The sequence below is a fragment of the Pipistrellus hanaki genome (genome assembly GCF_964339955.1).
Source record: "Pipistrellus hanaki genome assembly, chromosome: 12".
Classification (NCBI taxonomy): Eukaryota; Metazoa; Chordata; class Mammalia; order Chiroptera; family Vespertilionidae; genus Pipistrellus; species Pipistrellus hanaki.
Window position 1 is genome coordinate 20,422,859 of NC_140514.1, and position 27,535 is coordinate 20,450,393.

The 27,535-nt window shown below is 36.8% G+C and overlaps 1 protein-coding gene across 1 annotated transcript in view; it reads left to right on the forward strand.

Moving 5' to 3' along the window:
* CAMKMT (calmodulin-lysine N-methyltransferase) overlaps positions 1–27,535 on the forward strand; it is a 241,479-nt gene that overhangs the window by 7,363 nt on the left and 206,581 nt on the right. The window contains 1 exon segment of the mRNA XM_084901537.1: positions 4,430–4,494. Coding sequence (XP_084757663.1) covers positions 4,430–4,494 — 65 coding nt within the window.

Below are 27,535 nucleotides of genomic sequence, written 5' to 3' on the forward strand. Positions count from 1 at the left end.
AATAATAAAAAATAATTAAGCCATGGCCAGTGTGACTCAGTGGTAGAGTATTGGCCTGAGTCATGGGTTCAGTTCCCAGTCAGGGACACATACTTGGTGTGCAGGTTCGTTTCGCAGCCTGATCGAGGTGTGTGTGGGAGGCAACACATCCGTGTCTCTCTCTTCCTCCATCCATTCCTTCCCTTCCTTCTTTCTACTCTAAAAATCAATGGTAAAAATATCCTCAGGTGAACTACTATTTTTTTTTTCAATAATAGTTAAATAAGAAGGAAAGTTAAGTTAAACATCTGTTCTAAGAGTTATCACCAGGCAATGCATAACTAATTACCAAATGAGTGGAAAAGTTCATGCATATTAGGAGTTTAGGGTAGGAGTGATTTTTGAAGGCCTTGAGGAGCAGCAGTTTAAAATGGATCTGGAAGTATATGAACATTCTGGGAGAATGGAAGAAATCATTCCCGATGAGGGCAAAGGCACTGGAAAATATATAGTGGTCAGCAAACAAGGCATAATCATCAACAGCTACTGAGAAAAACCACAGTCTCTCTGGGGAGGAATAGTGATCAATAAATGTTATAACATGGATTTGCTTTTGGGTTCTAATAAAGGGCTGAGCATTTGGGATGCCTTATTCCTCACAGATCATAAATATAAACCCCATTTTCGCATCTTTAGTTCTTATCACCTAAGATCACCTGCCACAGTTTAACAGATGATGAATACTAGTATTAATACATGGTGATTAATACTTATCAATACTTTTTATTAGTCTTATCCTTCTTAAAATTTTCCTACATATTGATTTGTTTCTTTAAATTTTTTGTTTGTTTTTGTAAAGTTTTACTGGACTTGAAATCAATATTCCAAGAGGGTAAATACTTAGATAATTAAGATATTTTTGAATTCAAAATACATAGGTGTATCTTTTTTATACTATTAAAAGGTATATAAGCAGTGGTCCACATTAAAACTTTGACCATTATTTTCTGATAGCTTTACATGGTGATTCTTAAAATGAAAGAATAAAGAATTTCCCTTGGTAACTTTTCATCAGAAGCAAAAGTCTGGACAATGTAAATATTAGGTTATGAAATCCCCAAGATCTATTGTCTTTTCTATATACCTGGAATGGTTGACTCTTTGTTCCAAAGTGAGTGTTGAGAATTAGGAAATCAAATTTCAGGACGTGACGTGTATTTTATTCCTTGGTAAATTTTTCTTGTCTTTCTGGTGCTTTATTTCTTAGAACTTTATAGAAGAGGCCCTTGCTATTAGATGGACGCCTCTATAGGAAACGAATATATAATAGGGGATGTTTATACTAAAAATCTTCCATTAAAAATTCTTTCTCCCAGATTTATAAGCTGGAATCTGTTTTCATACAGAATTTACTGTATGGATACTAGAAATTGTTCCCCACTCCCCCCCATATGTCAACTTATGTTTAGTGTAGTAGGAATGTATATATTCTGAAAGCTTTAAAATACTTCCATTGTATTTGGAACCATAGAATTGCCTGAAATATTCATTTATAAATATATACACATCTTGGGTATAGAAAAAGCTGAGAGGCTTAACTGTCCTCCTTTCTTGATGAATAAGACTCCTGTTGCTATGGTAATTGCTGAATTAGAAAACTCGTGACTTTCGGCTTGTCCTAAGAGCTTAGAGTGGGCAAGAAGTCAAGAATGACTTTGTCTTTGTGATGCATCTTTCTAGTAAAACAAATACACTGCAGTAAGATCATATTGCTTCTCTGGGGAAAGAAAAAAAGTAAAACAAATTCTCACCCCAGTGAATTTAGTAAGTATCCTGTGAGTGCTCAGTAGATAAAAAATAGTGATGGGAATGGTATGTTTACGATATTAGATGTATGGCATCCTTATATATGTGGGTATTACAGATGCCCATGTAAAGCTTGGCAAGGCTGGCATCTGAGGCAAATATGAACACTGAAGTTATATTTAAAAAGTAGTTTTAATGTTAGTAGTGTGAATCCTGAGAAAGAAGATACTAAAAAGGGCTGCCGGTGGCCAACTGGGCTCAAATTCAAACAAAACGAAACATAACCTAGCAGCCACTTAAAAATTATATTTTTTTATTGATTTCAGAGAGAGAGAGAGAGAGAGAGAGAGAGAGAGAAACATCAGTGATGAGAGAATCATTGATTGGTTGCCTCCTACATGCCGCACACTGGGGATCAAGCCCGAAACCTGGGCATATGCCTTGACCGGGAATCTAATGGAATTGAACCTCCTGGTTCATAGATCAATGCTCAACCACTGAGCCATGCTAGCTGGGCTTAAGGAACCATATATTATGGCTCTTATATTTAGGAAAAAGTGATTTTGAGTTTCATGCTATTGCTGATAATTTTAATGGCTTCATCTTGTATTTTAGATGGTCAATACATTGTTTCCTCTCCTGTCTCAAGTGTGGTTTTCCATGTTAGTGTAAACCTCAGCTTGCTTGCACAGAGAAGATACAGAATCATTGTGTTATGGTGTTGAAAGTTTGCTTTGTGGTTGGTAACTTCATTACCTTAAAATATGATTTTGTTGAGCCCAAGGCTCATTTGGCAAATAACTTTTTGCATTTTCACTTAGTCACTCTATCAAAGAACTGGGTCGCTGTGATAAAAGTGAAGTTTTTTTTTTTTTTTTTTTTTTTTAAGGTAATACAGTTTACATGTATTCTCTTACTACATGCATTAGTTTTTCTAGGGATCCTAAAACAAAACACTGCAGACTGGATGGTTTAAACAACACATTTATTTTCTCAGTTTTGGGTCTAGAAATCTGAGATCAAGGGGTTGCAGGTTTGGTTTCCTTCCTGGCCTTTCTCCTTAACTCGCGTTGGCTGCCCTCTTGCTGTCTCTTCAGTAGTTCCTCTGTGCACGTGCCCTGTTGTCTGTGTTCTAATCTCCCTTTTTAATAAGGACACAAGTCATAATGGATTAGGGCCCACCCTAATGACCCCAGTTTAATTTAATTACCTCTTTAAGGCCCAATCTCCCAAATTTTGAGGTACCAGGGTTTAGAAATTCAACAAATCAATTTTAGAAAAGATACAATTCATTTCATAATCTATATCATTTATGATAAGGTTTAATGACAAGATTAAAGTAGTGTTGTTGAGGTAAGTTTTATTATAAACTAGAGGCCTGATGCACAAAGATTCATGCCAGAATGGGCCTTCCTTCCCATGGCTGCCGACACCGCCTGCGCTTCAGCTGGAGCCGCCTTTCCGCCTTCCTACACTGCCCAGAGGCCCCGAGTGGCTGGGACAGTGTGGAATGTCCCCAGCCTCTCAGCGCCGATGTATGCAAATTAACCCACCATCTTTGTTGGGTTAATTTGCATATTCCTGATTGGCTGGTGGGCATCGTGAAGGTACGGTCAATTTGCATCTTCTTTTATTAGTAGATGGTTATTGTAAATGGTTACAACACCTTAAAGAATTATAGGTTTAAGATATATAGAGTAGTATATAGAAGATTGCGTTAGCACCAATATTTTACCGCTCTTGGAAAAGTAACTCAAACTCTTTATTGCCTGTTGGGTCCATTTGTATATGAAGAATAGTATCTTTTATAAGGGGATGAATAAAATATTAGTAATTAAATTAAATATTTAAAGGGTTTTCAAGTGATGAGAGATTAGAATTAAAGGGAGTGGAATTAAGATTAGTGAGCAAAAGATACAAAGAATTTGCCCTCTGACATAATTCCCTATAGATGGAATGTGCAGACCTGAAGGTTGGTTAGTTCCTTGTGACTGAATTCTTTGGGCTGTTAAAAAGGACATTTATGGATTGTTGAGACTCTGGAGTTTGATTGCTTATTTTTCTTTTTAGATTCTCCAAGTGTAAGGTTTTGTTATCTTTAAAGAGGTAATTAATTGCCCTAGCCAGTTTGGCTCAGTGGAGAGAGCGTCGGCCTGTGGGCCAAAGGATACCAGAGTTTGATTCCAATCAAGGCATGTACCTCGGTTGCAGGTTCCTCCTTAGCCTGTGCCCTGGATGGAGCTCATGCAGGAGACAACCAATAGATGTGTTTTTCTCACATCGATATTTCTCTCTGTCTTTCCCTCTCTCTAAAAATCAATGGAAAAATATCTTAGGGTGAGGATTAAAAAAAAAGGTTAATAATTAATCCCGCCTTATATAACTAAAACAACAATAAAAATATTAGTACTTTAAAATGTAGATTAAGCATCAGGAAATGTTATTTCATTAAATATTAGGAGGACTTCTATATTTTGTTGTTTCTTTTCCTTCTCCCTCTAGTGGGCAGAAATATTTTAAAAATACAATACGGAAAGGTTTGTGAGTATTGGGTGTATCGCAATGCAGTCTCACTTTTTTTTTTTTTTTAAAGCAAATCTTAATGTTCCAGAATCATTAAAGAAAATGTTTTATTCCTTTCTAGGCATAATAGTGGATCTTTGAATATTGAAGATGTTCTTACCAGCTTTGACAATACAGGAAATGTTTGTAAGTTATATGATCACTATGTAGAAATATTTTGTGTATTAAAAAGTGAATTTATAATTGGTGTTTGTTCTCACTAATGTTTATTATACTGGCGAATGTGTGTATAATAGGAACTCTTACAGTTTTAGCTACAAAATGAGCTTCCTATACAACGCACCTACTAAGTGGGACAAGGCAGTTTTACACTTGGCAGTTGTGTGTGTGAGAGAGAATGTAGGTCAGAGGAATACTCTCCAGTACTGGACTCTCCAGTATCCCCTTTGTTTCTTCTTTTCGTTTTGACCTTCTCCGTTAATCCAACAAAGGGGCTGTCTCTTCTTTGTTGTGATTTGGGTGCTTTCTTTTCCACTTCCTGCTTCTTTTCTTTCACTACAGAATGCAACCAGAACATTTTCCCTTGCTGTTAATATACTTTAATACCAGAATGTTTTTGTTTTATGCAGTATTATAATATTATAGAATATATTGTGTGTTTTTTTCATCTAAGCCTGAAAGTCATGATTTCTCCATTGAGAAAACCATTTAAATCATTATAAAGTCATATGATTAAAGAAATAAAAAAAGAATATCTTTATATCCTTGCACTAAATAGCATGCCATGATAGAAGCTAGGTACTCCTTTATGTGTATTGCATAGGATATTTCTTTTAAGATAATGAATTATCAATGTGGTATGACAGTTGTAATGTAAAAATTGTACTCAAATACCTTTTTTTTCAAAGAAAATTTTAGAACTGTAACTACTTACTGTCTAAACTAAAAACAATTTCCTTTGCTAATAGTATTGCTTTATTAAATGTTCCCTAATTTTAGGTCTGCATAGAATAATGTCTTATTCTATGCACCACATTATAGAAAACTTTTCATGTATAGCAAAATATGCATTTTGTCACTAAGGAATTTAGAAATACCCTCAAGAATCCTAAACTATTTAAAATAATGTAAGTTTATTTTTCATGGATATCTTTTAGTTTCTACATGTTGGCACTTCCTGAATTGTTTCCTATTTAGGCATATCTCACATTTTTATTGGGGTTTTAGGCAAGGACTGGCCAAAGGGATGCTAATGGTAGTTAAGGAGGCATTCTCCTTTAATTCTGGGGTAATGTAAAATAACATTAAGTCAGGCTTATGCATCTAGGAACATGATTGGAGAGTGTTAAATATGGAAATTTTGCCCTCGCCGGTTTGGTTCAGTGGATAGAACGTTGACCTGTGGACTAAAGGGTCCCAGGTTCAATACCAGTCAAGGGCACATGCCCAGGTTGTGGCTCGATCCCCAGTGGGGGCCATGCAGGAGGCAGGTAATCAATGATTCTCTGTCATCATTGATGTTTCTCTCTCCCTCTCTGAAATTAATAAAACATATATTAAAAATATGGAAATTTTGATTCAGTAGTGTAAAAATAAAATATTGTTCCCTGTGACTCAGTATAAAACAGGGCCACTAGCTGGCAGCATTATGTAAAACAAAAATATTTTCCTAGAGGTCCAAGCTATTACTTTATATATTGATTGCTGTCTTACACTGTTCCAACATTTTTTTCCCTATCAGCTGCCCCCACCCCTGAAACCCTCATTTATCTGCATAGAATATGCACTCCATTTGTTGCATTGACAAATGGAGAAATTTCATGTTGAAAATATTTCTTCACTGCTCTCTATTGTTTGGTAGTAAGATTTGAGTCTTTGGTATGAGACCTATTTACATTTGAATCTTTGTTCTGAAATTCATCTTGAGCAATTTATATCATTTCCATGAGCCACAATTTAAAAAAAACTCTTAGAACTGAAAATAATGTATAGAAAGTGTGTAGTATATATTGCATTTTCATAGTTGACACTATAGAATTTATTATTATCAGTGATGAGCGTCTCTAAAATTTTTCTAATAATGAAGATAATATTAAGAGTTATTCTGGTGTTTTAAAATAATTATTTTGATAGAACTTATAAGGCAGGAAAGAGAAATGACCAAAATAGTAATTTGTTAAAATGTCTTGCCACAAATGTGGCCTTCAAAACCTTAATATTCCAACTGATAAAAGTGATGACAAAAATTAGACCTGTCAAAACATGTTATTTAGTGTAACTTTTATATTACACTCTTTTTATTTTAAAAGAAAAATCTGTACTGATATTTTGTTTAATGAAAAATTGGTTACAATAAAGTAAGGATTGATTATAATTTTTATATAATTTGTCAAGGTTTAAAATGATCAAGGATTAAAAAAGTAAATTTTCACAAATTAAAAAAAAATTAATCACTCAAGTATTTGATTTTACATTAATAGTGATTTTAGGTTGAGCTTGTGAAAACCCAGCAGAGGGCGCCACATCATAATTCTGTCTCACTGCTCAACATGCGTCAATTAATAACTTGAATAATAAATAACTGTAAGCTTTCATCATATAAACATATAAAGACATATGTCTAAACATTTCCATTTGATTTGTTTTATATATTTACTGTATTCAGGAACTCATTAATGTAAAAAATAGATTTTTCTGACCATTTTTTAAGTTTATTTGCTTTTTTTGTTTTAAATAGTTGAATTTTTATACTTCTAGCTTCACATAGAGGAATATTTTTGATATAGAGAGAAAGTTCTATTTAAGAATATCAATTCCTAAGTCATCACCATAGTAGTACATTGATAGTAAGTATACTTAGGGATGTTTAGGATTAGGAAAAAAGTTTCTAATACTGTGAGAGACCTAATAGATAGAATTATCCATATATTTCAGGAATTAGTTTCCAGGTTAATATAGCTCCCTGATAATAGAAAGAATAACATAATTAAAATATTTTATAGTTATAAAAGTTTGTTGTGCATATATACTATAATACCCTGTTTCCCCGAAAATAAGACAGTGTCTTATATTAATTTTTTCTTCCAAAGTTGCGCTAGGTCTTATTTTCGGAGGATGTCTTATTTTTGGGGAAACATGGTATGTATGTACATATAAAATATATTCATGGTTTGTATAACCCTTAATCTCAATTTTAAGGTAATTTTTAAAAGAAGTAATGATTTTATTCATTATAAATTTTCAAAGAGTGGAGAATCAGTCATTTGCTTATTCTCTAACCTAAAGGATATGAGAAAATCCTTAATTTTAGAAAATAAATGAAACCTCTAGTTTCTTGTTTCCTTATATATTAGAAGACATTATTTATATTTACCTTTATTATTTAAAAGTGTGTATTTTTAAATGTATGTCCTGTTTTATATATATATATATATATATATATATATATATATATATAAATATATATATATATATTTTTATTGATTTTTTTACAGAGAAGAAGAGAGAGGGATAGAGACAAACATCGATGAGAGAGAAACATCGATCAGCTGCCTCTTGCACACGCCCTACTGGGGATGTGCCCGCAACCAAGGTACATGCTCTTGACCGGAATCGAACCTGGGACCTTTCAGTCCGCAGACCGACGCTCTATCCACTGGGCCAAACTGGTTTCGGCTGTTTTATATTTTTGAGATACCTTTCACAGTTTAAATTCATTTGAATGTTGTAGGAAGAAATGAATCTTCCACAATCATTTTGCATGACTCATTCAGAATATGATCCCGGTCTTATTTTTCTACTATGTGTTTGCTATGTTGGAAAACAAATTATTTTTTAAAGGTAGGCTCTTTTGTGCTTATCTCCAACTATATGGGTAGGTATACATATTTTGTTACTTGAGTTCTACTTGAGAAACTACTTCCTTTTGATATATCACAGTTACGGTGGGGAGAGGTCGTATGTGCTATTGATTCGTCGTGCCTGGAAAGAGATGCCGTCAAGCTACCTAGGGAAAAGTATAGGATGACACCCTTCACCTCAAACAAGGTGCTGGCTGCTCTGTGTTTCCTGTGACAGGCACGGTACTTTGGGTCAGAGGGTGCTTTGCTAGCACCACAGCAGATCTCTTGCTTCTGTTTTCTCTGTGGGTAGGATCTCCATTCCAGCTAGTCCCTGACCTCTAATCAGAGAAGCCCCATCATGCTATGTCTTTTCCAAAACCATTTTCTCTTTCTCCAAAGTCCTCTCTTTCCTCTACTGAAATGAATTTTTTTTAACCAGTTAACTGCCACGTGTCCAAAATGGAAACCATCGCCACATGCTACGATATTTTGAATTTAATTAAAAAAATCAATTTGGAATGAATGTTATAAAAATAAACATGTTATTCATGATTCAGGTGTTCTTGAATATTTTCAGCTGAAATTTCTCTCTCGAAAAATGATTTTAAAGTTGGTCAGGGCTGCCACTTATAGAAAACATTTTTCTTTCTTTAAAAAAAAATATATATATATATTTTATTGATTTTTTACAGAGAGAAAGGGAGAGGGATAGAGAGCCAGAAACAGTGATGAGTGAGAAACATAGACCAACTGCCTCCTGCACACCTCCTATCGGGGATGTGCCCACAACCCATGTACATGCCCTTGACCAGAATCGAATCTGGGACCCTTCAGTCCACAGACCGACGCTCTATCCACTGAGCCAAACCGGTTTCGGCAAAACATTTTTCTTTTATAGACACGCTTGGTGTGTGGGGAAGATTTGCTGCTTGTGTCTACAGACACTTATGGCATACAATGGGTTAAAAAAGAGATTCTGTTTGGCACTTTGTTGATGCAAAATTGGCCGTCATAGTATACAGTGCAACTACATATTTGGTATTTGGTATATAATAGCTTCATTTGTATATTTTTTATCACACAGTTCTCTTTTGGCAGTAAAAACAGTTAATACTTCTCATACCATGTGTTGTATGTAATATATACAATATAATGCGTATAAGCCTTTAAAGGATAGGAAATCAAAAGTTATTATAAATCATCACAATAACCTAGCATGATCAGGATTTTTGGCTAACACTGCAGCTTAAATTTGGGGAAATGTATTGGTAAGACTCCTTCTACTATTCTATTCCCCCTCCCTTTTTAAAAATATTTTCATTGATTTCAGAGAGGAAGGGAGATGGAGAGAGAGATAGAAACATCATGGTGAGAGAATTATTGATTGCCTGCCTCCTGCATGCCCCACACTGAGGATTGAGCCCGCAACCCAGGCATGTGCCCTTACTGGAATTGAACCCTGAACCCTTCAGTCTGGAGGCTGACGCTCTATCCATTGAGCAAAACCAGCTAGGGTAGTGAAAACATATTTAAAAGAAAAACGAAATGAGACGGTAAAGTTAGACTGTAAAGGGATTTATTGTAGTACAATGAATAACTGAAAAAAACCCCAGCATAAATCTTTAACTTAATGTGACTGATATTTATAGATGATTCATAAAATGGAACATTATATAGCTGTTCAAGATATCTAAAACATATTAGGCTAAAAAAAAAACACACTATAGAAAGTATGGTTTTATTTATGTAAAATACATATATACGTTAAGTAGCTATGTTTATGCATAGAAGTGTGTCTTCATGTTCATAGTATTTGGTTTGGCTATTCAGGGATTGATGACTCTTCTTTTTAATAAATATATTTTTATTGATTTTAGACAGAGAGGAAGGGAGAGGGAAACAGAGAGAGAAAGAAGGAGACACATATATCACTGTGAAGGGTAAACATTGATTGGCTGCCTGCAGTATGCACCCCAAGTGAGGACTGAACTGTAACCTGGATACACTGATGGGAAAATCGAATAGGCGACCTTTCGGTGCATGGGACGACGCTCAACCAACTGAGCCACACCAGCTAGGGCTCTCCTCTTTTCAATATGCTTCAGTATTGCTTGATTTCTAATGACATGTATTAGTTTTATAATTGGAGAAAGCAAAGTTATTTTTAATAAAAGTAGTTACTCTTTAAATTCCAGATTGAGTACTAATTTATTTTTATTTTTATCTTTTGGAAAGCTGTGATAAAATCTCAAATTGCTTCGGAAAGCACTTGGGGGGAAAAGGAGCAATGCATTTTACCACTGAAAATATATAAAGTATTTATTTTTAAATGGCACTTCCCTCCAAGGAGCTCAGAGCATGTTATATGTTAATATTGTATCTTTTGATGCAATACTTTTGTGCAATAAGAAATGAGAGATTAGATCATTCTAGCCCCTAGTAGGTCACAAGAGTACAAAGAGGTTAAAAACTCAATCTGGCAGAATATTGAGCTTGGAAACAGATAATTTATAAGTTCCTTTTAAAAAAAATTGTAAGGGTCAGTGCATTGTGTGGTTAATTTGCATGGGTCATGGTCTGCAGCCCTGAGACTGTAGGAGGCCCAGGGCGAGAGGGGAGCTGGTGGCATGCAGGACGGGCTCTGGATTTGGCTCTTAGCTCCTGTAGAGGATCACAATATATATGTAGTCTTGGTTAGAAAACGTTTCTAGATAGTTTTCCTAGCCAGGTATCTGCAGTTACCTGATTTTGTAGCTCCATAGTTGTCAGGGCAGTTTTTTCTTTTGATACAATATTGTGGAGGCATGCCCCCTTAACCTTAAACAGAGTCCTGTGCATTTGTTTCTACTTTTACCAGGGAAGGAACACTTAGAGGATGTCTTTTCAATGCACTTTTAAAATAAAAAATTATGGAGTTGGACTGGTTCTCTTTGATAATAGAAAGTGCTGCAATTGTGAGAAAAGACTGAAATAAACCCTATAATCCTTTCTAGATTCATAAGGTGTTAATATTTACTAAACAGTGCAATAATACTGGAAAGTAGTTCATGTCTTTGCTATAAACCCGCTAGGTTTTCCCTTCTTTAAACATTTGAAGGGATGTTTCTAATTTGGGTGCTTCCAGGTTTTGGCAGAAGATATACCAAGCAAGTGTTTTGTGTGTGGGGTTTTTTGTTGTTGTTGTTTGTTTGTTTTGTGTGTGTGTGTGTGTGTGTGTGTGTGTGTTTTCTCTTTGAGCAAATACTGAGTAGTACTTCTTTCTCTGTCTTTTAAAAAGTAGCTACCATTTTTGCCCTGGCCGGTGTGGCTCAGTTGGTTGTAGCATCCTCTGGTACACTGAAAGGTTATGGGTTAGATTCTGGACAGAGCACATATCTAGGTTGTGGTTTTAATTTCCCATAGGGGCCCGTAGAGGAGGCAGTGGGTCAACGTATCTCTCTTACATCCACATTTCTCTCCCTCCTTCCTCCCTCCCTCCTTCCCTCCATCTCTAAAATCAGTTTTTTAAAAAAGATACCATTTCTTTTGCATCCCCTACAGTATTTATCAGGAATTTTGTGAATATTATTACCATTTAATCTTCTTAACAATTTTTCCAGGTAGTGATAACTTGCTTAAAAATTAATATTTAGCTAGTGGTCGCCCAAGAATTTATAACTATTGTACTGTATTTCCTAAAGGTAGCATTTCTCCCAAATGGCAAGAAATTAATTTTAAAAGTTCATGGTGGGAATTGAAACTAAAAGTGGCAACTTGGAGTGCTAGAAAATAACTTGGGCAAATGGAAAAGAATTCTGTCCAGTGGATTGTGTCTCAGAGGAGACTGATTAAAGGTCACTGGAAAAATGGGCCCTCTAGGGTTTCTGAAAGGTAGTTGACAATCTAATGGAGTGGGGATTTGGGGCGTGAGGAGAGGGGTGAAAGAATGCATTTATTTTAACAGCATAAAACCAAATGTGGATTTTGTTTTATTTCAGTTTTTTTTTCTTTTTAAAAACACCGCTTTTTGCATGATAGTACAATGGTAAATACTGATTTGTATTTTTACATAGCCTGGTATTCATTATATTTCATTCATTTAAAATTTGTTTTAACGCTTTTCCCCACAGTGATATTTAACAATTGTTTATATAGACATGTTACACAAAAAGTTCATCCAAAAGAATCATTTCGTCTTTAACAAAGTAGTTTGGGTTGTGGATAGCCTTTCCACAGAGAATTATGGGTAGTTGTCGGGTATTTGGCCATTTGCTTGGGTTGTGTTTGTTGCATCACTCTATGAATGCTTAATGTGAGCTAAATATTTTTTGTTTGTTAATCCTCACCCAAAGATATTTTTTCCCCTCAAATGAACTAATGCTCTACAGTCCAGGGACCCTCTAATTTATATTCTTTGGAGATTAGACTGGATGACAATTATTTGGAGTGAGAGATATGATTTCAAGGTCTAACTGCTTTGTAAATAGATTTTCAACAAAACTTTCTGTACTTAGCCCATTCTCACCTCCATTTATAGAGATAGAAATGACTTTTCCCACTGCCAATTTAGGATTCAGCTTTTTTACTGCTATCTTCTTGTGCCTTTATGAACCTTAACTTCCATTTCCAAATCTATTTACTATTGTTTTAGGTGGTGTATCAGGAAGGGAGTGGAAGCTAATACATAGATTCATTCTAACATCTTTAACTACACACACTTACATACACACATACACATTTACCAATCTCACATAATTGCTCTAGCAAATTAAAAATGGCTAAGAAATAATTTATTTTTATTTTTATTTATTTATTTATTTATTTTAATATATTTTATTGATTTTTTTTTTTTGCCCCCCACCCTCCCTCCCACACATCCCCTCCCTCCCCAGAGTTTTGTGTCCATTGGTTATACTTATATGCATGTATAAAAGTCCTTCGGTTGATCTATAATCTCCCCCAGATCTTCCTCCCCTCCCCGCTGTAATTTGACAGTCTACTTGTTGATTTACTGTCTCTATATCTATCTTTTGGTTCATCAGTTTATAATGCTCTTTGTTATCCACAAATGAGTGAGGTCATGTGGTGTTTCTCTTTCATTGATTGGCTTATTTCACTCAGCATGATGTTCTCAAGTTCCATCCAGTTTGCTGCAAATGATGAGAATTCCTTATTTTTTATGGCCGCATAGTATTCCATTGTGTAGATGTACCAAAGTTTTTGGATCCAATCATCTGCTGACGGACACTTAGGCTGTAAAAATGGCTAAGAAATAATTTAAATTTCATTTAAGTAAACTGTTACTGGTGGGGTGCTCTCTGTGGCCCCACCTATTGCTGGTGGAAGTGGCTTCTTGCGATGATAGGAGAAAAGGCATTTTCTGAGACTCGCATGGGAGGAGTGACATTTATTGGTATGGAATTAAATGCCAAGTTTCCAAGGTCTCATCTCCTTCTGTCCCACCAAGGAAAAAGCCCAGCCATGTCTTCAACAGAGCTAGGATTAAAGCCAGTGTCCAGAGTTTCTACAGCAGAGTTGCACAGTCCACTCCAGCATCAGCTAGCTCAGTTTGTGTTCCCAGCTGTGGTCCATTATGTGTGAAATCTGTATGGCCATTGGTCATTGGGGTTTCTAGGACTACATGGCTGGAAGGGGAAGAGAGAGACAAGAGAGAGAGAGAGAGAGAGAGAGAGAGAGAGAGAGAGAGAGAGAGAGAGAGAGAGAGAGAGAGAGAGAATAATAAATTCTTTATAGATTTGTGAACTTAGTATTTAAAAATAGAAAAGCGTTAGCTGGTTTGGTTCAGTGGATAGAGCATTGGCCTGCAGACTGAAGGGTTCTGGATTCGATTCCAGTCAAGGGCACATGCCTGGGTTGCTGGCTTGATCCCCAGTAGGGGGCGTGCAGGAGGCAGCCAATCAATGATTCTTTCTCATCATTGATGTTTCTATTTCTCTCTCCCTCTCCCTTCCTCTCTGAAATAAATAAAAATATATTTAAAAAAAACCCCCACACTTTAAATAAATAAGTAAAGGTATGATTATATCATAAAATGTTCACTATGCAAAGTAATTTACTTTAGGATTCTTTTAAAATTTTATTATATGTAGTCCCACCCCTCCAGAAACACATTTCTATTGTGTCCTTTTTGCATATTTGTGTACATATACGCACATTCTATAATATCTTTCTTTAGACGGGGTGCTACTTATATTTAAGAAGAAATAAATGTTAATTTGTTACCCATGGATGATGTTTTTTTCCATCCAAATATCTTCTGCTGGGAGAGCACTAAGTGGCTGTTCACCTAGCTTGCTGATCAGTGCAATACATTTTAAGCAGCTAGTTCCAAAATACATTCAAATAGCATGTACTATTCCTCATAAATTTCTATTTCTTTGCTTAAATTTCCCATTCGGACCACCAGCAATCCCTTAAGTACTTTCCCTACCAGCTAATGCTAGCTTTTAAATATCTACTTAATGTTACTCCTTTCTTTCTCTTTGTTGCCTCTGTCATTTAATATACCTCTATGCCTGCCTGATATTGTTCCCTTTCAAGGTCTTTTTATGCTTTTAGGATGATCTTTCCTAGTCTATTTTTTTGCTGTCTTAGATGCATTGATTCTGCTGTTTCTCCATCTCAAAGAGCTTAGTAGAGGGAGGAAGTGAATATTATGGGTGAATTTTTAAAAAGTTAAGTACAATATTAAAGAATACAAATACTGATGTTTACTATAGACTAATGTTCTAAAAAAAGATTTTGATACACTTTTAGAGTCATTCATGAAGACAGAACTATTAAAATGGATTTTAATAGTGTTTTATAGTTTTGAATATTTAATAGATTTTAATAGTTTAAATTTCATAGGTAAGGGGTAAAGGGGAACATTAAAATTTGGCAGTTGTTAAAGTTGAATAATGGGTAAATGGGAGTTCTATTTTATTTATTTTTGTGTATATTAAAACTTCTTATACAGGCTTTTAAAAATTGAAATATCATTTTTCATTTTTGACCCATCAATCTCATTTTTTGGTATTAATCCTCTGGTACATAAGAACACATGCACAGGGTTGGATGTTAATTACAGAATTATTTGGCTTGGAAAGGAAAATAACCTGGAAACAGTCTGAGTCTATTACCATCTTTAATGGAATAGTTGGATAAATTACAGTATTTTTATACAGTGGATTATTATGTAATTATTAAAAAGAATAAATTTACCCTGGCCAGTGTGGTTCAGTTTGTTTGATGTAGTCTGGCCTGTGCACCGAAGGGTCACTGGTTTGATCCCAGTCAAGGCACATATCCAGGTTGTGGGTTTGATCCCTGTGTGGGAGGCAATCAATAGATGTTTCTCTCTTACATTGATTTTTCTCTTTCTCTCTCCCTCTCCCTTTCTCTCTTTCTCTCAAAATCAATCAATAAATAAAAAAGAAGAAACTGAGTTGTATGCTCTAATCTGGAGGGATGTCTAAGATGTATTGTTGAGTAATGCATATAATGTGTATGTGTAAATATGCCAAAAGCTGTGAAAGCATATGTACCAAATTTACAGTATTGATCACTTCGAAAAGTGGGATCTGAGGAGTTAGGGTGGAGGAAAAATTATTTTTTTCTCTATTGATTTATATTGTTTGATTTATTTCTAGTATGTGTTACTTTGAGAGGGGGTGTAGTAAAGACTTTTTGAATAATTATAAAATTGAAATATTTTCAAAGTGAGCATCAGTTCATCCATGACAATAAAAACTCATTTTTAAAGTTTTACAAAGAAGTGAAAAGTGATATGCATAGGAAACCAAATGAGGAATTAGACCATAATATGCCTTGAAAAAGACAAGCAAATGAATTGATACACATGTCTTTGGAATATATTTTGAACTCTAACTCTATTTTTTAACTTACTAAGTGTTCATCTGATAAGTATCGTACCCATCTATACCATACATAGTTATTACAATATTATTGACTATATTGCCTATGCTGTACTTTACATCCCCATGACTATTCTGTAACTACCAGTTTGTGCTTCTTAATCCCTTCACCGTTTTTACTTACCCCCCAAAACCCCATCTTATCTGACATTGTAGATGCAAAAAGACAACAGACAGGCTCAATTAAGGTAGAGATACACATTTAAGGTAGACTATTTCTCAAGGAAGATTGTAGGCCTAGGACATGACCACCCACCATGACTCACTTTTAGTTAAGAAATTTCATTTCAGACTATCCTATGTGGTTACTTTAGGTCTCTGAGTTTGTAAGGCAACCATGAGCTTGTGAGGTTTAGTATGTGGCCCCTTTTTCATCCACAATCCTATCATATATATATAATAAAAGGCTAATATGCAAATCGACTGAATGGCAGAATTATCAGTTGCTATGATGTGCACTGACCACCAGGTGGCAGATGCTCAATGCAGGAGTTGCCCCTTGGTGGTCAGTGAGCTCCCACAGGAGGAGTGCAGCTCAGCCAGAAGCTGGGTTGGCGAGTGCAGCGGTGGTTGCGGGAGCCTCTCTTGCCTCAGGCAGGGATAAGGACCCCTCGGGGGATATTGGGAGCGGGCCTAAGCTGGCAGGTGGACATCCCCAAAGGGGTCCTGAACTGTCAGAGGGTGCAGGCTAGGCTGAGGTTCCCCCCTCCCTTCCCCCAGTGCACAAATGTCATGCACTAGGCCTCTAGTAATTATTATATATTAGTAATGCAAATTAATATTCTAGATATATATCTTCCAACTATGGTTTTAAATGGTTATTCAATTTGAAATAGCCTTAGCCAGATCTTTGCTCTTTCTTGGTCTCTATTTTATCACTAGAGGCCCAGTGCATGAAATTCGTGCATGGGGGGGGGGGGGGGCGTCCCTCAGCCCAGCCTGCACCCTCTCCAATTTGGGACCCCTTTCATGAGCCAGGACTGCTGGCTCCCAACTGCTCGACTGCCTAACTTCCTGATTGCCACTAACCGCTTCTGCCTGCCAGCCTGATCACCCCCTAGCCACTCCCCTGCTGGCCTGAGTGATGCCTAACTGTTCCCCTGCCAGCCTGTTTGCCACTAACTGCCCTCCCCTGCAGGCCTAGTCACTCCCAACTTCCCTCCTCTGCTGGCCTGGTCACCCCTAACTGCCCTCTCTTGCAGGCCTGGTCTCTCCCAACTTCCCTTCCCTGCTGGCCATCTTGAGGTGGCCATCTTGTGTCCACATGGGGTCAGCCATCTTTGACTACATGGGTGTTGTAGTGATAGTCAATTTGCATATTACTCTTTTATTAGATAGGATAGAGATCTGGTTGCAGATGGGGACCAGCTGGTTTGCTCTGAAGGGTGTCCTGGATCAGGGTGGGGTTTCCCTTGGGGCATGGGGCAGCCTGTGGTGGTTTGCAGGCTGGCCACGCCCCCCAGCGACCCAAGTGGAGGCCCTGGTATCTGGGATTTATTTATCTCCTATAATTGAAATTTTGTAGCCTTGAGTGGAGGCCTGGTCTGGCCAGGGTGTGGGGAAAGCTTTGCTTCCTCCATCACCTGGGAAACTTAAGCCTTCTGCTTGCTCTGTGGCCATAGCCATCTTACTTGGGGTTAATTTGTACACTCACTTCTGATTGGCTGGTGGATGCGGCTTGTGGGTGCAGAGGAGTAATAGTTAATTTGCATAATATTCTTTTATTAGATAGGACACTTACTACCTCATCTTCTACCATAGTGGTGCTCCTAATGACTTACTGGATTATCTTATCAAGGTTCTGTTTTATTTTTGGGAGTGCAATACTTTAATGAGACTAAAGAGTAATGTGTAAGACAAAAGAATAAAAGCTACCAGAATTAGGTTAACTTTCCATAATTAGTTGGCTCTCAGTAGAGTAAAAATAGTTTGTGATACCACATGTGATATATGTGTGTATATAAATATATTAAGACAAAATTCCCCAAATAATAGAAATAGTAAGTAACCAAGGAGAGAAGGTCTTCATAAAGCGAGAGCATTGTTTGGGGAATTGTGATTGGAATAATAGAATGAGCTTTAAGCTTAGCATGTTTGAGTTTCTTAAGTTGTTGGAAGTATCCTATTTAGAACAGAGTTATTCTTGGTGGAACCTAAGGAATAACCTGCCTTGTAGTCTCTTACAAAGGAATATGCACAAACATCAATTGTAAAGTTAGGGTCTGGAATCACACCTTTCCTTTCCTTTCCTTTTTTTTTTTTTTTCTTTACCCCCCTCTCTTTTTACGGAAAGTTTTCACCAAATTGCAAACTGGAATCAGGTAATAATGTTTGCTTCTGAGCTTTCAGAGGAAGCTCTTTATTTTAGTAGGCAATTTTCATGTGTGATGAAGTGAAATGTTGAGAAGGCAGCCTCTCATTAGTGGACAAACAATGCCTAAGAATTTAGCTAATGGCCCCCCTTCAGTGCAGAGAATAGATGGCAACAATTGTACTTGCAGACTAGACCCAGAGCTACTTGTTTGGCTGCTAGGTGTTAATGCAAATTTGTTCTTCAGCTCATTCAACCCTGGGGCTCCCATCCTTTGATTTAATTAAATGTAATTGGTTACATTGCTCCTCCCAGACCCCTGAGGTGTTTTTGTTTATTGCTTACTCTTTGCAATAAAGCTTCAATTCATGGCACAAAATGCTGGATAAATAAGAGTCCTTTTTTACTGTGTTGGATACAGGGAGATTATTCCGTTCAAATAGTTTGGCTTTACTGTTAAAAGTAAATGACCAGTGAAATAAACTCATTGGGTGGCAAATGTAGCATATCCAGAAGCAAGGAATTAAGTAGGATAAATTACATGAGATTAGGAAGAGTTATCAAGTTGTAATGTTAAGTTACTAAAGATTTGCAAGAGTACTATGAAATATCAATGCTGTAAATAAATAAGGTTTTAATAAGTAAAATTATCATTGTTGTAGCACATTATTATTAAAAAGTTACTTTAAAATGCCAGTTATGAAGGAGTCTAAATTCATTTTTTAATCATGCAGAATTTTCTTACTCATAAATATGCAAGTGGCATTGTTGGGGACAAAAGTGAGAATGATATGAACCTAAATTAGTTCAGCATAATTAGCCTATTATTTTTTAATGAAAGATGTTATTCCTTCTACCTACTTGAAGATATTGTAAATAACATTTTTTTGTAAAGTGATATTATCCCTTTCAAGTTTCATTTTAATTTGAGAAATAGGGTAAATTATCTTTGTAGTAATTTCTGAGGAAGAGCTAAGAAAGTTAAGAAAATTAGAAAAATATCATTAGTAGGTCCCAATGCAATTTTAAGTACCAAACTGTATAAATGACTTTCACCCTTTTTGTCCTTGTCAGATGGATAAAATAGCCTACCAGAACCCAGTGCTGTATTTATTCTGGTGTTGCCGGTTTCTTTATTGCTTTCTTCTTTTCCTGGCCTTGATTCCCCCCTCCTTTTTTTATTTATTTATTTATTTATTTATTTATTTATTTATTTATTTATTTATTTTTTATTACAGCAGAGGTATAAGATACTGCACCAATGACATTTTCATTAATGCCATAGACTTTCTAAATCTTGCTGTGTCGCAAGCCTACCTTATATCTCTTCTGATGGAAAAAATGAAAAATCCATGATAAGAGCACAGGTATTCGCAGTGCAATATGAAACTTCAATTCTCCCCAATAGGATTGTTTTGCAGGAATTTTTTTTCTAGGTTCCTCTTATATTCTATTGCCGAGGCACTGGGGTTTTGAGCTTATCACGTTGTGCTATCAGATAGGTAGGCCCTTCTCCTGGTGGATGCTTCTGATGAAAACCAAGTGTAATTATAATAGAAAATGAGAAAACACTCCCCTTGGGAGGTGGAGAACTGGACTCAGATGTTAGCTCCAAGGAAGTGTTCAGAGAAGTGGAGGACCATATTCACATCTTGGAAATGAGCTGTCAAATTGACTGCTTCCCTTTCAGAGGGAGACTTAGTCTTTATCAGTTTACTAATGTGGTCCTAGGTCCAAAAAGCGTGGATGGAAACTACAGGCTTTGTCAGCTGGGTTCAGGATGATTTCACTTCTGCCCTAGTTTATGTGAACGAGTCGCAGTTTCACTACTGACCCCCACACTGGCAAATAAGAATGTTTACCGTATTGTAATACGCGGGATACGGAGGGTTTCTTTTGTAAATGGAAATGTAATGTCAGACACAGAAGGGAGGGAAATGTTCCAGGGGTCTTTTAGATAAAACCAGGTACTCTTCTCTTGTACTTGAGTAATTTTCCTCTCGGTGCACCGGTAATAATGAGCCCATTGCTCTTCCCCTGACTGTGACTCTCCTGAATCCACAGCTTTGATTGGAAACTCTCAACCCCTGACTGGTCTCCGGAGCACTGATTACAGAGGCACCCCACACACTTCCCTCATAAACATTTGGCAGATCAGGAAGTGCTGCAAAGCGATGCCCCTGGCTCTCAGAAGAGGGTACTGGTGGGAGAAGAAATGGAACATTTTCCCTCTTGCAGCTGTCAGAGAGTGATTATGTCAAATGGGTTTTCAAGGAGCCACAGAGTAATTACAGGGTAACTTCTTGACATTATTTTCCAATGTTTGACTCAGCGGATGATGATGATTAATTGATGTGTATTATTTAATGGCTCTCTGAAACTTTGTTTGATACTTTAGATAGAGGTCAGACTAAGTCTTCATTTAGACTAATATAGTAAATTTGTCTTAAATTTTTAGCATGTTAACTCTCCCTCCATAGTAGACTCAGAGGATTTACTAAACTAACCAGCTTTCTGGTGGAAAATAGAGGCTGTGCTTAATCAAATCATGTGCTTTTAAAGTAGTATTTTACTCCTTTACAGATGTCTGGGGCTAGTGTGAAAGTTAAATGAGTTAAACAATGAAAAATAAAAGCACTTAATGCATGGCACATGGTAAATGTTCAATAAATGCCAGCCATATTGAAATATGATATAGTAATTTAATTTCAAAAAAGGCATTTTCTTGTATGCTATCTCACTATGTTGTGGTCTAATTAGCAGAAAAGAATCTGAGATCCTGCTTGCTTTCTTCGGTAGTTGTGTTAGAGCTGGTCTGTCTGTTGTTTATATACTTTTGTTCATTTTAGTTCAATTTAAAATAATAGAGAATATTTAAATACAATGGACTTGAAATATATTTACATTTACATATCTTTTTCCATGGCATTATATATGAATTGATTCCAAGCAAGTAATTGATTCAGATAGGTCAAGATCTGGACATTCATGACTGATATAATAGATATTGTAAGTAAAGACATATTGATTAAAATAAGTAATAAATGTAGTGGTGCTTTTATTATTTTACTGTTTATAAATTTGAAATGTATTTTTTCAAATTGTAGTTGTCAGTGATATTTGTTTAGTGATCTTAGACTTTCATAAGCATGTATGATAAAAGACATTTCATAGTCAGAATGTTTCTTATGGGAAAAATGGAAGTGCTTGACAAACTGAGAATTTACTTTATGTAAGGGTGGGCAAATTAGGTTTACATAATACAAATAAATAATACGGTAATTAATCTATAATAATAAAAGCATAATATGCTACTTAGACTGGACGTCCTTCCAGACAAAGCTGCGGTGGCAGGGGCTAAGCCCCTTGTACCAATTTCATGCATTGGGCCTCTAGTTAATAAATAATAAATAATACAAGAATAAACTGTTTTGTGTGCTCACAAACGTCAAACTACTTTGCCCACCCTGGTATTCAGCCTATTTAGAAAAAAAAATTGTCTTAAATTTTATTTTTTACCTTTGTTTCATATAAAATAATTTCTCTTTGCGGACCCCAAACTGTGAACTAAAAAATAACTCCAGTAGTGTACAAATGAAAGCCATGTCAGTGACTTGGTTAAGGTGCAAATGCTAATATTGGATTTAACTTTTGAAACATGTTTGAATACAGTTATGTAAGTGATTTTGAGTAGATTTTTAAAGTTTTGAGGTATCACTATTTCATTCAAAATTATAATTTTCCTACAGATTTAAGGGCAATATTTAGAATCAGATATCTTGCTATAATAGAACTCTGCCAGGCCCTTTTACATGCTGAATGCATTCATTTGTGCAGTGGTGTCTGTAAGCTATGCATGTGTACAGTTTGTAAATAAATGAAGAGGTGAGCTATTTATTGGTCATGCTGCTTCTGCCTGCCAACAAGATATATCATCAACATTCCAGGTACAAAAGATGTTTAACCAGTTCAACTGAATAGACTCCTTTGTCTCCACACGTGTTTCACAAAGAAAAGATGCTGCTCTCATGGTAACAGAAGGATGGCAGTCTAGGGTTTGCAGTGCCATCTTTATTATGCGTCTGCTGAATGAAAAGAAACCGTGGGCTGTGTGGCTGTGAGGGATTTTTTGTTGTTGTTGGTTGTGGTCTTTAATGATAGGATGTTTTAGACTTTAAAAAACCATCTGTTTATAGGAAGCTCAGGGGGTGCACCCGTCTGTTGAATTTGTTATGTGTATTGCAAATAACAGATGGCTCAGCAGTAGGTTTGCCCTTCTGTAGGAATTTGTGTTGTTTCTAAAAGTAACAAATGTTTGTCTTTCAGTATTAACACATCTTACCACATTGACTTTCAGTATTAACACATTTTACCACATTCAGGTTTGTTTTTCTTCTAATAGACTACACTCTTTGGCAGTCTGCTCTACATATTTCTCATCAGCTGACTGAATCTTGCCTGCATGCTCTTGTATCATCAGCTTTTTTGCTCTATGTGAGCTCCACCTTTGATATGTTTGACATTTTTAATTCTCTACCAGAATTATTATATTTCCAGGAAACATTAAGTGCCCAGGACTTTGCCAAATCCCAAGGATATATATATTTTCTGTCTCTATGATTGCAGTTATAGCAAATTGACATGGATTACTTATAAAAAAGATTATGATGCCCAGGCAACTCTATTTTATTCTTATACTAGAGGCCTGATGCACAAAATTCATGCAAGGGGCTTGGCCCTCATGGCTGCGGCAGCTTGCTTCGGCCCTCGAAGCCCAGCTACACCTGGAAGGTTGTCTGCAAGGTCGTTTGGCTGTCCAGTCTAATTAGCATATTACGCTTTTACTATAGACTATAGGCCTGTTGCATGAAGAGATTTCTGCAATTGGCCTTCCTTCCCTTGACTTCCAGCACCGGTTTTTCACCGGCACCCAGGACCAATGCTTTCACTCTGGCCAGAGTCTGCCATGTTCATCTTTGCTGCAGACTCCGGAGTCTGTAGTCTTCGTCTTCGCTGGGTCTGGAGTGCCACTCCTATAGAATCCTTCATCCCCCACTCTCCCTCTCATAGTAGGTGTCCTGCTCCACCCTGCCACTCCATGCCTGGAGCATCTGGGCAGCCGTCATCTTTGTCCTTCTAATTTGCATATTCCCTCCTGATTGGTTGGTGGGAGGAGTGGAGTGATGGTCAATTTGTGTGTTTCTCTTTTATTAGTATAGTTTGCCAGCAGGATGCACTGATGCACTCTGAAGGGCCCTGGCACTGAAGCCATGCAATCGAGGTATCTGTGGGCAGGTATCCAAGATGGGTGAATTCAGAATTTCTATTGCAGGGCACCATGCCCCTTGTCTGTACAAAATCACACCCAGTGGGGGCTCACATCGCATCCAAGGGCTGCCTGTGGAGTGGTGTGCCCAGGAGGCCTGCGGGCTGTGTCCGGAGGTCTGCTGCTGGGGAGGGGGAAGTCGCACTTACTGCTGCGGGAGCGGTGCACCTTTGGAGGTGGAGATTCTAGGGTCCATGGGTCTGCGGGTGGGGCAGCAGGATTTTGGCTGGAGTGGCTGTCGTGTCAAAAGCAGTGTCCAAGGCCTGTCTGGGTGGTAGTGCTTATGAGTTCCAAGCAGAGGCCGCTCTCCCCTTCAAGATGGTGTGGGCTCTGTGCTCAAGTCCTGCAGTCCGCAAAGTGCCCACAGTGGTGGAAGTCTCTCCCTGTCCAAGAGAGCCAGCCCCTGCTGCTCCTGTTGGACTTAACTGTCCCTTACTCACTCACACACCACACACATCCACACTCATCCACACACTCTCCTTTCATCCCCTCACTCACATCCTCTCCCTCACCTCCGTCCTGCCAGCTGCCATCTTTTCAGCACTGGAACCAATAGCATGTATATTTCTAAGGCCTATAAATATTGATATTTGAATCTGAATCCAACTTTATTATTTTTTTTAATTTAAAGTTTTACATTTTAAAGTAAAGAAAAGTATTCATTTAGATTTTTAAAATTCAGGTTTTTTTTTTTTTAACCTCTTGTCTTTCTTTATGTAGTATTTACTGAATACAAGTGCAAGGCATTAGAATTAAGCTTCTGTATAAAAATACTTAAACCTAATTCTAAGTATCCTAAAAAAAAAAAGTACCCTCATCTGACCAGTGTGGATTGGTGGTTGGATGTCGACCTATGAGCCAAGAGGTCTTGGTTCAGTTCTGGTTTTGGTTCTGGTTAGGGCACAAACCTGGGTTATGGACTCAGTCCCCAGTGGTGGAGGAGGGGGTTGGGGGGGAGATGTGTGGGAGGCAGCCAATCAATGATTCTCTCTCATCATTGATATTTCTCTCTCTCCATTCCTCTCTGAGATCAATAAAATATATATTTTAAAAAGTAATCTCAACTTTTGTGGTCTTGCCCTGATTTAAGTGAAATTTTTTTTTTAAATAGAGTAATATATAGATAATCATAAGCCTATAGATTTCATCAGTCCTCTCCCATTCTCTGCTCTCAGTGTTCCTTGCACATGTCATTTCATCTCAGGTGTTAAGAACTGTGAACTGTTACTTCCTCTGTGGGGCTTATCTTATGTCCTTTGCAGAGTTGGTGGCTGGCTTCTCTTTGTGCCCTGAGGTCTCTGTTTATATCTTAATTATAACACATGTCCTATTACATTGTAATTATCTGCTTACCTAGGCTCCTTAGCAAACAGAGAGTGACTTGTCTTATTCATTTTGCCTCCTCAAGCTCAATAAACATGTTTGTTGAATTCATGAAGTAATTGTGTGTGTGTGTGTGTATGTGTGTGTGTGTGTGTGTGTGTGTGTGTGTGTGTGAGAGAGAGAGAGAGAGAGAGAGAGAATATCCATAAGAAGATATCCAAAGATGCTGTTAACTCTCCTCTTTTAAGGAGTTGATGAAATTCAGCTATTTTGTGAAAGCTCTCCTTCTCTTTTTAGTTTAAGGTTGCTAATATGTTACCAACAAAAATTATAGAAACCTAGACTGCTAATTTACTGCTTATGTTTGCATATATTAAACTAGGACCCCCCAAATAAAAAAATTAGAGTAGCATTTTAATCACAATTTGAGGTCAAATCAATTAGAAAACTTAAGCAAGTTTGTTGTTATTTCCATCTTCACATAATGGCATCATATTCTCTCGGGGGCATGTATGTTTTGAAACATGAGCATAGTTATGTTCTTTTGAAAGACTATATACCACCTTATGAATTTACATATATAAACACTACTAATTAACATTTGTTTATTATTTTGCATTTCACTGCTATTTACTAACAGATTTCAAGACAATAGGCAATTTTGTAACCTCAGTTTTATATAAACCACTAGTATTTTTGGTCCCTAGCAACCATTTAGTATGTAAATTAGGTATTCTCAGGCTTAATGTACTTCATTTTTATAAAACAAATACATCATTAATCTGATTAAGTTCTTGGATGGGAATGCTGTCCTCAGATCACGGTGGATCATTTATTGTTGGGCGTGCATCCAAAAAAAATTCAAGCATGGCACTTACAGTTTAGGTTTAGGAGAATTGTTGAAACCTCCTAAATGGCATTTTCCAGAAGAATAGAAAGGCACTGCTTACTTACAATTGCAAGCATTACCTAAAACTTAATGATGTTCTTATCCTTAATTGCAACTCAGTTTGATGATGATTCAGTGCCTGAAATTATGCCATGTTTTGCTTTGGTGTTATAAAATGTACAATGAAATAAAGGTGATCCAAGTGAATAGAAGATAGATTCTGGCTTTCTGGGAGTGACTTAGTGACTGTGTTTCTGAATTCAGAAGTTGCTTGACTGTCATGGCTATTATTTGGTATGTCTTTAGCTGTTAGTCAAATTTACTACTTAAAAACTGAGAATGCTTAGTAATGTGAAGGTTAAATAAAGTTTATGATGTTTTAATTTATATATTGGAGGACCTTTTAAGTAAATTTGAAACAAAGTTTATATCATTCTGCTTTCTTAGTTCTGTTTACCAAGTGTCTTCTGTTTGAGGTTGTCTTTGTCTAATGTAACACAGTTGTCATGATTGTTTTCATTTATTGAATGTCTGCCATACATAGTGCCTCATTCATTCTCCTAGAAATCCCATGAAATTATGTTTAGTCCCATTTTACAGATGGTTAAACAAAGCTCAGAGAGGTTAAGTTAGTGACAAAAGGCATACAGATAGCTTAATACCGTGTTTCCCTGAAAATAAGACATCCACCGAAAATAAGACTTAGCGCATGGAAAAATAAGACATCCCCTGAAAATAAGATCTAGCGCATCTTTGGGAAAAAAAATTAATATAAGACACTGTCTTATTTTCGGGGAAACAGGGTAGTTCTCAACTGAGAGTCTCTGCATCCTCAGATAGGGGAGAGAAAGAAAGAGGATGTAATCCTATACAATAAAAGCCTAATATGCTAAGTGTCCAACTGCTTGTCCAATCAGTCGCTATGATGTGCACTGACCACCAGGGGGCAGATACTCCAACTAGTAGGTTAGCTTGTTGCTGGGGTCTGACCAATTGGGACTGGGTGAGACAGGCCAGAAATGCCCTGGAGCCCTTCTGCAGTGCCTCCCCAGCTTCGATTGTGCACTGGTGGGGTCCCTTGGCCTGGTCTGCACCCTCTCCCAATCTGGACCCCTTGGGGGATGTTGGAGAGCTGGTTTTGGCCTGATCCCCGCAGGCCAGGCTGAGGGACCCTACCAGTGCACAAATCCGTGCACTGGGCCTCTAGTGACTTATAAGGCACATAGCCTAGTGACTACGATTACTTTGGACAGGGGCTGGCAAACTTTTTCTGAACTTTATTTAACCTTCACATTAAGCATTCTCAGATAGTAAATATTTCCGCATATATATTGTCTTTTTCAAAAAAATGTTTATTGTTGAAAGTATTACATAAGTTCTCCTTTTTCCCCCATTAACCTCTTCCATCCTTTATATGGTCTTTATCACATATTGCTGTTTTTATTTTTTATAAACCTTTAAAAATGTAAAAACTACTTTTAGCTCAAGGATCAAAACAGGTTGAGGACTGGATTTGACTAAAAGTCCTTGGTTTGCCAATCTCTGATTTAAGGCAGTGTAAATAAGTTTTATATATTCTATCAGGACTATATAATTATAGTAACAATAAAATAATTTATA